Genomic DNA, 10,112 nt, shown 5'->3' on the forward strand with positions numbered 1-10,112 from the left:
TGTTTCAGACGTGCCACCTTCGATCTGAAAATAATAAAATGAATAATAAAATTAAAAAAAAAAAAATAAAGTTTTAAGAATTGGAATTATTTCGAATAAGCCATATTCAAAAATCAAAGCAAAAGGAAAAAAACAACGTTAAAAAATAAGTTGTGTTTTTAGTAAAAGAATAACACTTTTTACTATTATTTATAGTAAAAACAGTTTTTCTCTTTTAAACTAAACAATTAAAGGATTAAAAACTTAAAAATCAAATAACATTTTCATATGAACCTTCTTGTTAGGCATTCAGAAGATCCTATGTATATTCCTGGAGAAGACAAAATAAATGAACCAATACAAAAAGAAAAAAAACAAGGAATTAAAAAGACGTATTCAGTTGGTGATCATATACCTGAAGTATATGAAAGTAATTCTCACTCAGTGAAAAAAACATTAAAATCATTACATCCTTCTAGAGCAATTAGTGGAGTTAAACTTGTTACAAGAGAAGTTAATGGTGAAGTTAAACGAGTAAGTGAATTAACAAATACATTATATAGAAGATTAGCACCAATAAAAGAATTAATTGAGACAGAAAAATCATATATTGAAACCCTTGCAGAGTTAATTAATAATTATATGATTCCTTTACAAAAAAATGGATTAATTACAGAAAAACAATATAAAACTATCTTTTGGGAAGTTCTTCCAATTTATCATATTAACTGCATTTTTCTACATCGATTTGAACGGTATTATGGTACTATTAATTCTATTGAACGTACAGAAGAAGAAGATAGATTTGGCAAATTTTGTCTTTGGTTTTCATATGTTTGTGATTTCTTAATGATATATGAAAACTATATCTATAATCTTCCTTTGGCTCAAAAAGTGATTAAAGAAGAACGACTCAAAAATAAAGCATTTAATACGTTTCTTAATATTAATACACAAAAATCAGAACGACATTATGACATTTCCTCATTAATGGTTGCCCCACAACAAAGAATACCTCGATATAATTTACTTTTTAAGGATATGATTAAAAGAACACCATTAGTTAGTAATAACATATTTATTGTACAACACATAGTTGATAAAATCACTCGTATGACAGATAAAATTAATAGACTTGTTGGTGAACGAGAAGATATGACCACATTAAGGGAATTATTAAATAATGTAGAAGGACTAAATGATGCTGCTATGGGAAATTTTGTTATTCAAGGAAGGCTCCTTGAAAAATCATTTAATGTACATTATTGGAGTAATACTAAAACAATAGTAAAAAGAATTTGTTATTTATTTAATGACTCTATTCTCTTTGTACGTGAAAATGGAAAACAGAAAATTTGTGACATTTTTCTTGAATATAAATGTTGTGAATTACTTGATGAAATAAGTGTTCTTCGTGAACTGAATCATAACATAGATAATCTTAATTATATCACACGAACAAAACTTAATTATAAATCTAAAATGGCTATCATTCTTCATGGAATTATTATTAGTGAACGTATTAAAAAAGATCGAGCAATAGTATTTTGGTTAAATAGTCCAACTGAAACAGCTAACGTAAAATATACATTAGTTCAAACTATAGAAAAATATCTCCCATAATCTTAATTTAAATTCCTTTTTTTTCATGTTTTATATAACACTATTAACATATATTTGGTGATATAAAACATTCAATCAAAATTTAATTACCTTCTTCTTTTTCTTTGGGACTTCATCTTGTTCTGATTTAGTAAGTTTGATAGGTTTCTCTTCATCACCATCTCCACTTTTAAATCCTTTTTCTTCAATATCTCTTTTGCTAACATAATCATCTTGATCATCATCTCCTGTTTGTTTTTTTCTTTTATTTGGACAATCTTTTGCAAAGTGATTTACATCACCACAATATCTACATCCTCCACCTTGAGGATAAATTCCTTTTGGATTATTTGGACAATCACGTGATATATGTCCCATTTGATGACAAACAAAACACGTTGAAAACGCTAATTTACCTGTTCTTGGTTCAGGACAATCTCTTAAAATGTGGTCATGACTTCCACAGTTATAACAAATTGAATCTTCTCCTTTTGCTTTTTTAGGACAGTTTTTTAGACAATGTCCAGGCTGTCTACAATAAAAGCAAATTTTGTCTTTATCATGATTATAATGGCTTTTATGTTCACTCATTTCTATTTATCAAATTTAATTATTTTTACCCTAACTTTTTTTATTTTTTAATAAAAAGTAAAAAATGTTATTCGAAATATTATTTTATTTTTAAATTATTGTATTCATATTTTTAATTCAATCCTCGTTTGTCTAAATAATCATCTTTATTTTGGTTTCGTTTTCTGGAATGTTGTTCAGTGCCAATTTCAATAACTTCATGTGGAGTTAAGTTTGTGTACGTTGAAACAAAGTACCACATTTGTTTTTTAATATTTTCGTCTTCGTCTGACCGTTCTATAAATTTACCTATTTCTCGAATATATTTTTCTGTTTTATCTTGTTTCATTTTTTCTTCAAGATTTGGATGAGTTTTGATATATTTTAACTTTTTAATTTGTTCTTTAACATCATTCATTTTTTCTAAAATAACTTTTTGGTTCATTCCTTTTTTCCATTCTTCTTCTTTTTTCTCTTCTTCTGCTCTTTTCTTATTTCTAATTTCTTTTCTTTTTTCTTTATGTACTTTCTTTCTTCTAATCAAATCTTTTCCTTCTCGAATAATAGTTTCAGCTCTTCTTTGAATATGAGTTATGGTAGCTCCAGCAGCAAGAATTTTATCAATTCCACTATTTTCATCTTTTTTTAACTCACTCCAAACTCCAACTCCATTTTTCTGAACTGCCAATACAATTTGTTGGTCATATTCGTTTTTCCATTCAAATCCATTTGCCCATTGTGGTTTTTTAATTTCAAATGGTAATTGATTATTATGTCGTTTCATATATTTTACAAGAATACCAATTGTTTTCATTTCTTCATTCTTAGTAACTAATTCAAAAGGAAGAAATTTTATTCCTTCAACATACATTTCTAATTCTCTAACATTTCCTCCTTTTGATTCTAATTTACTACAAGCATTAATAATTCTTTCCATTAAATTACGAACAATTTCTTCTAAATTATCATTTTGTTTTTTATAACTACTACGTACAATTGTCATAATATCGTCTATTCTTGCAAAACCAAATCTTCTCATTCCTCTAAGTACTCCTCTTACTATTTTTTCATCTATCTCTTCAATAATTTTACGTTTCTTTCTCTCAATTTTCTCTTTTTCTTCTTTAGGTTTACTAATAACACCAAGTATTTGTTCATCTAATTTTCTTGCTTCTTCTTTATCTTGTTGAGTAATAACTGAATTCCAAAATTCATTAACATTATTTCCTCCACTAATAGCAAAATTTTCTACATTAAATGCACCTAATAAATCATTTACTCCACTACTTTCTTCTTTTCCTTCTTCAACATCAGCACGTTCTAAAATTTCATCTATATTAACTTCTTTTCTTTCACCATTATCTTTATTAAAGATATCTTGTGCACCAAATTGAAGAATTTTTTGTAATTCTGATTTATCAAATAATTCATTTCCATTTTTTTTTCCTTTTTTTTCCATAGTTTGAATAATTAAATGGTCTAATACTAATTTTTTCTTTGCACTTAGTAATATCTTTTCTTCAATAGTTCCTTCAGTTGCTAATCTATAAATATTAACCGTTTTTTCTTGACCAATTCTATGACATCTTGCTTGTGCTTGTAAATCATTTTGTGGATTCCAATCAGAGTCATAGATAATAACTGTATCTGCTGTTGTTAAATTAATTCCAAGTCCCCCTGCTCTTGTAGATAATAAAAATACAAAATCTGTAGAATCTTTTGCGTTAAAATGATCCATAGCTCTTTGTCTAGCTTCTCTTCCCATAGCCCCATCTAGTCTTTGATAATTAAATCCTCTAAAATGTAAATAATTAGATAATACATCAAGCATTCTAACCATTTGAGAAAATATTAAAACTCTATGTCCAGTTTCTTTTAATTTTACTAATAACTTATCTAATAAAATCATTTTACCACATGACTGAATAAGATTTTCTTCATTTTCTGAATTCATTAATTCATTAATTAAAATTGGATGATTACATAATTTTTTTAATTCCATACAAATATTCATTAATGATGTTTTTTGTTGTTGTACTGCTTTCTTTAATGCATCACTATTTTTTGTAATAATCCATCTATAATATTGTTTTTGTATTGGACTTAATTCAACTCTTAATATTCTTTCTTTCTTTGGTGGTAATGATTTTTCTACATCTTTTTTCATTCTTCTTAATAAATATGGTTTTAATTCATTATGAATTTTATTTATTTCTTCTGTTCCTTCAACGGAGTATGTTTTTTCAAATTCTTCAAAACTTATAAATTTCTTTGGATGAAGAAAATGTAATAAACTCCATAATTCTTTTAAGGTATTTTGAAGTGGTGTTCCTGTTATTAATAATTTATTTTCGGTTGTAGTTCTCATTAATACTTCATATAATTGTCCTTCATTATTTTTTAAACGATGTGCTTCATCAACAACAGTATATTTCCAATGAAATTGATTAAAGACATCTTGGTCTTTTATAACTAATTCAAATGATGTTAATAGAACATTAAATTTAATTGTTCCTTTTTTATTTCCAAACATTTCTGTTTTTCTAATAATTGCTCTACTTTCACCATCCCCAGTATAAACAACACAATTAAGTTTAGGTGCCCATTTATTAAATTCTTTACTCCAATTACTAATTGTTGATAATGGAACAATAACAAGAAATGGTCCAATAATGTTATAATTATCATATAAATGTTTTATAAAAGTAATGGTTTGTACTGTTTTACCTAATCCCATTTCATCTGCTAAAATGACGTTAGTGTTTTGAGAAAAAGCGTATGTTATCCAATTTACTCCTTCTATTTGATAATCTCTTAATTTATTTTTTACTTCTGGTCCTTCTACAAATTTGATAAATTTTCTTGGTAGAGGTGTACTTCTTTTTTTTTCTTCCCATTCTTTAATTCTTTTGTGATACTTTTCTATTTCTTTTAAGTCATTTTCTTCTCTTAAATCACTTTCTTTTTCCCATGAACATTCACCATATTGTAGTCCAACCCATTTCACAAAATACATAAGTTGTTTGTCTGGTCCTTCTTGTTCATCAATAATACGTTCGACATTTTTATATCCTTCAATAACTTCTTTTTGACTCTCCATCTCTACATTAATTGCTTCAATATCCTCTTTTGGTGCTCCAATATAAAGTTCTGCTTGTTTCTTAAGATTTTTTATAAAATTCTTTACTTTAAGAACTCCTTTCATTTCAATACTCTCTTCAAAATTAATCCACGTGTTATGTCTATATGAAAAATTCATCCATTTAATTTCAAATTCTGCATTATTTTCAAAATCAAAATTAAGTATCTCTTCAAATCCAATTTCTTTCCCATTTTTGTTTCTGTAATCTAAAACTTTGTCAATAGTATCTCTTAAATATGATATCGGACTATATGCCTTTACTGGTGTAGTAATTTTTTTCTTCTTTGATACTTTGAAACTACCTTCAAATTCTCTATCAAAATCAATCATCTCAATATTTTTTCTTTCTCTTAGTCTAGTTTTTGGTCTTTCTAATATTAATTCTTCTTCTTTTTCACTTTCTTCTTCTTTTTCACTTTCTTCTTTTTCTAACTCTTCACTTTCACTATCTTGTTTTTCTTCTACATATTCTTCACTCATACTTCCATCGTCTGCCTCTACTGGAACTCTTGTTTTTGTTTGGTCTCTTTCTCTTAAATGACGAATTACTGGATTACCAATACCTAATTCTTCTTGAGTTTTTAAACTTTTTTCTTTTTTTGTGGAGATTGTTTCTTGAACGTTTACATCATCTTCATCATTATCTCCACTTTCTTCATCCATATCAACAGATATACTTTCATCACTACTCTCTATTTCTTCCTTTTTTTCATCTTCACTCATTCCATTACTATTTTCTTCTTCTGTTTCTAACAAAGTGATTCTCCGTTCAACTTTTGGGTGAACTGGACTATTCATCAACAATCTGAAAATAATAAACCCTTCTACGTCTTTATTTTAGGTTTCTTTTGTATTTTGGTCATCATGAAATAATAGTTTTAACAAAACAATACATAGTTTCAATCAACAATCAATTATTTCTCTTAACGAACTTCAATTTTACTTATAACTGATATATTTTCTCCTTTCAATAAAATTGTTCCAATCTTTCTTCTAGTATTAGTTTTTAAATATACCTCTTCAGTGTCTGTGAGAACTAAGTTTATGTATTGGTCAAATCCCTTAAAAAATGAATGTCTTATTGTACCAATGTTTTATTTAATTTATTCTAATTAATATTATAAACAAACAGATAGTGTTCCTTCAATCCTTAACGCTGTATTTTCAAATAACCAGATAGAAACTCTTTGTTTATGCTTTGCTAAGTTAACTATAAATTTAACTGGTAATATCATTGCTTTTGTCATTTTAGTACGATTCATTCTTTCTTTTAATAAATAAACTTTTGATAATTTTAAGATGAAAAAATTTTCTTAGATTTTTTTAATCTTTTTCAGTTATTATGCTTTACATGACAAATAACCTTTTATAATAATTGGTAACATGCCTCAGTCAATAATTTATAATCTTTCTTAAAAGAAACAATACTCTGGATTTGAGCACAATTGTTTAATGTTATAAAACGTACGTTATCTCCTAGAGCTAGTGATGTAATTGAATGACAATCATTAATAGTAATACTTGATAATGATTGAAGTTTTTGTAATTGAGGCAATTCAACCAAACAGGGAAAGTCTCGTAGTTGGAGTGTTTTTAAAGAAGAGGGTAAATTTAAAATAATGCTTTGACACTTAGAAATTTCTAATCTAGTGAGTTGGCTTAAATTAACAAACCCCTTCATTCCATCATTATCAATGTCATTTTCATCATAAATAAATCCCGAAGAAATAAATTCTTTCAAACGACTAGGAATTTTGAGAATTCTTTTTCTAGACTCAAACGCAATTAATTTAAGACTTGTCAAATTTGATAAACCCTTAAAATCATAATGACTTTTCCTCTCACCAAATTGCTCACTTAATGTTAATTGTTTTAGAACTGACATTTTATTTAGTAAATTTTCATTTACACTATATAAAACAGTTACATTTTCAACTTCTGAGACTTGTTTAAGATTCATTACACAATTAGGACATATTGCTCTTGGAAAATAACGCATAAACAAACAATTAAGATAATCTCTATATTTTGCTTCATCATCAGAGTCTTCAGATACTGTACATCCAATGCCAGTGATTACTCTATTAAAAGAATAAAATACTTTATTATCATAAAGTAAATCATAGAGGCTATCATAATTTTCATTGCAATCAATAACTAGTTTAACGTTTGAAGGTTTTACTTCCACTATTTGATGTAAAGTATTATTGTCTTGAATTCTATTAATTTCAATATAAATGTTAAGATTGTCATTGCACTTACTTGAAAATAAAGATTTAATTAACTTTTGATGGTCACTTAGCGTTAATGATAATGAAGTTACCTTAATTAGTTTCATTGAAGGAAGTGAAAGTAGTGAACTTAATACATTTGCAAGGTATTTTGATATCTTAAATAAAGTTGATGCATCAATTTTTAAAATTTCAAGCTTTTTCATTGAAAGAAGAATAGGCAATAACTCAACACAATTTGGAATCAGAGAAGGAATAGTTAAGGAATAAATGTTTCTTGAGATTTGTTCTAAATACGGGATATAAGGAACATCATTTGGAGTATAAATAATATTGTATTGTATTTCTGGATTAATTTCTTCATCTCCAATTATATCAGCATATCTTTCAAGAAGAGAAGTGATCTGCCTTGCATTAGGGAACAATTTTAATGCTTTTTGTGTAAAATTTCCTTGACAATCAGGAATTTTCGTGATTTTTTCTAATGCTGAGAAAAATCTTTGATTAATAAGTTTAAGCGGTAAAATATCTTCGATTGTTACGTACTCTATTACTTTGTTTATACTATCATCATCTAACTTAAAATATGATGTAAAACTTGTCATTTTGCTTCTCTAAAATTAAAAAATGATTTTTAAAGATGTTTCAATGAAATTTCAAAATTACCTATTTTTATCAAATACTTTTTGTTTCTTCTAAAGATTTTGTTACTTTGAACTAGCTTTTTTAAATAAAAATATTAAGAAGAAAATGACACAAGGCTCAGGAAATAATGAAAAATTGATTTATTATTTTTTAGAAAACAATTAAATAATTGGTTGTCTTAACATATAAAAAGATCTTAAAAACATTGTTCTACTTTAAAAATGAGTAGTGTTTGTTCTTATTACTCGTCAACTTTAGACTTTATACTTTTTTGATTAATTAACCAATGTAACAAGAATAATTTAAAAGACAAAATTAATTCATTAATTTAGGCATTAGATGAATTTGCTAAAACCTCCCTTGAGATAACTGCTTCTGATATTATTTATGACGAAGAGATAGATTTTGTTGGAAGAGGTCAATTTGGTTCAGTATATCGTGCTCAAATTAAAGGTCTTAATGTTGCTGTAAAAGTTTCTCATGAAACTAAATTTAGTGCTGACCAACTTAAATCATTTGTCACAGAAATGGATTTAATGAAAAAATGTCATCATCCAAATGTTGTATTATTTATTGGTATATCAATTGACTCTGGAAGAGTTATGTTAATTACTGAACTTCTTGCTGGTGATCTTGCTCAATTAATTCATCGTCGAGATGAATCACTTCATCCAGAAATTTATAGTTGTGTTTTAACTACTGAACTTAAACTCAATATTATTGAGCAATGTTGTAAAGGAGTTCAATGGCTTCATAATGGTATGAATTTAATTCATAGAGATATTAAACCTGCTAATTTTTTGATTGATACTTCATTTCATGTTAAAGTATGTGATTTTGGATTTGCTGAGATAGATACTAATCAGACTAAACAAGCCAAAGGTTCTCCATTGTATTGTGCTCCGGAAGTTTGGGAGAAAAAATGTGAAAAAGCTGTTGATGTCTATGCACTTGCTATTACTATGTGGGAGTTGTTTTATGAAAGACTACCTTTTGAAGAATTCTTAAAAGACCCAGATAAATTCAGAACATTCATTTCTAATAAAGGAAGACCAATTTTGCCAAATACTTTTGAAAAAGGAGTGATCAAAAAGGGAGAAGAAAAGGCTATGGCAAGTACATTAATGAAAATGCACCAAAAGTATGGAGATCTTGCAAAAGTCATACCTGATTATATTGAAAAAATTATGGAATGTGCATGGGAACATGATCCTACAAAAAGAATTGATATTAATAAAATGGTTGATATGGTTGATGAAGCTAAATTGTCATATACTCTTGGAAAAAAATCTGCTTCTGTTTGGTGGAAAAAATATTTTTCATGTAAAGGGAATGATATTGAAACAACTGTTCCTGTTTCTGATTTTATTGATGCATTAAAAGAGACACATGGAATAAAAGACTTCGACCAATACATAGCTGAACAAGTATTGAGTGATAACAATGAAGTTTCAACAGCCTTTTTTGGTCATTTGATTCATTTATTTGGTGTTTTTTATAAATCTAAAGATGTGTTTAAGTCAATGATTGAAACAATACAATCAGATTGGTTTTTTAATACATTTACAAAAGACCAATCTCAAGCTCAATTAGAAGGTAGAGTTGATGGAACATTTTTGATTAGAATCTCAACAACTGACCCAAAATATCCTTTTACACTTACTAAACGAACAAATGGAAAAACTACACATTCTAGAATTGAACGAGTTTCACCTTCTAAAGACAAACTTAAATTTATATTATCCTCTAAAACAAAGGTGTATGAAGCTAGTTCATTAAAAGAGTTAGTAGATATGATGAGAAAAAATAAGTTAGTTAAAGAAGCTTGTCCAAGAGAAGAAAAGTTAAGTGAATATTAATTTATTTTCCTCTACCACTTAATTATTTATTTTCTTATTAAACAATAACAAATTATTTAAAACAAGAAAGGTTTAAATTAAACC

The 10,112-nt window shown here is 26.9% G+C and overlaps 6 protein-coding genes across 6 annotated transcripts; 2 read left to right on the plus strand and 4 right to left on the minus strand.

Annotated features, from left to right (window-relative positions):
• Window positions 1-267: 267 nt before the first annotated feature.
• ENU1_101880 (Rho guanine nucleotide exchange factor, putative) lies at window positions 268-1,602 on the plus strand (the record flags this gene model as incomplete). Its single annotated transcript, XM_008859335.1, has 1 exon — window positions 268-1,602. The coding sequence occupies one exon, from the start codon at window positions 268-270 to the stop codon at window positions 1,600-1,602; it is 1,335 nt and encodes a 444-aa protein (XP_008857557.1).
• Window positions 1,603-1,677: 75 nt separating this feature from the next.
• ENU1_101890 (zinc finger protein containing CCHC type domain containing protein) lies at window positions 1,678-2,172 on the minus strand (the record flags this gene model as incomplete). Its single annotated transcript, XM_008859336.1, has 1 exon — window positions 1,678-2,172. The coding sequence occupies one exon, from the start codon at window positions 2,170-2,172 to the stop codon at window positions 1,678-1,680; it is 495 nt and encodes a 164-aa protein (XP_008857558.1).
• Window positions 2,173-2,284: 112 nt separating this feature from the next.
• On the minus strand, window positions 2,285-6,016 carry ENU1_101900 (chromodomain-helicase-DNA-binding protein, putative; the record flags this gene model as incomplete). The annotated part of the gene is made up of 1 exon (XM_008859337.1): window positions 2,285-6,016. The coding sequence occupies one exon, from the start codon at window positions 6,014-6,016 to the stop codon at window positions 2,285-2,287; it is 3,732 nt and encodes a 1,243-aa protein (XP_008857559.1).
• Window positions 6,017-6,216: 200 nt separating this feature from the next.
• ENU1_101910 (LSM domain containing protein) lies at window positions 6,217-6,555 on the minus strand (the record flags this gene model as incomplete). Its single annotated transcript, XM_008859338.1, has 2 exons — window positions 6,217-6,354; window positions 6,424-6,555. The coding sequence occupies 2 exons, from the start codon at window positions 6,553-6,555 to the stop codon at window positions 6,217-6,219; spliced, it is 270 nt and encodes an 89-aa protein (XP_008857560.1).
• Window positions 6,556-6,659: 104 nt separating this feature from the next.
• Window positions 6,660-8,129, minus strand: ENU1_101920 (hypothetical protein; the record flags this gene model as incomplete). Its single annotated transcript, XM_008859339.1, has 1 exon — window positions 6,660-8,129. The coding sequence occupies one exon, from the start codon at window positions 8,127-8,129 to the stop codon at window positions 6,660-6,662; it is 1,470 nt and encodes a 489-aa protein (XP_008857561.1).
• Window positions 8,130-8,390: 261 nt separating this feature from the next.
• ENU1_101930 (protein kinase, putative) lies at window positions 8,391-10,028 on the plus strand (the record flags this gene model as incomplete). The annotated part of the gene is made up of 2 exons (XM_008859340.1): window positions 8,391-8,399; window positions 8,502-10,028. 2 exons carry the CDS (start codon window positions 8,391-8,393, stop codon window positions 10,026-10,028), a joined length of 1,536 nt encoding a protein of 511 aa, XP_008857562.1.
• Between the last annotated feature and the right edge of the window lie 84 nt (window positions 10,029-10,112).

The sequence above is a fragment of the Entamoeba nuttalli genome (genome assembly GCF_000257125.1).
Source record: "Entamoeba nuttalli P19 unplaced genomic scaffold asmbl_4377, whole genome shotgun sequence".
NCBI classification, from domain to species: domain Eukaryota; phylum Evosea; order Mastigamoebida; family Endamoebidae; genus Entamoeba; species Entamoeba nuttalli.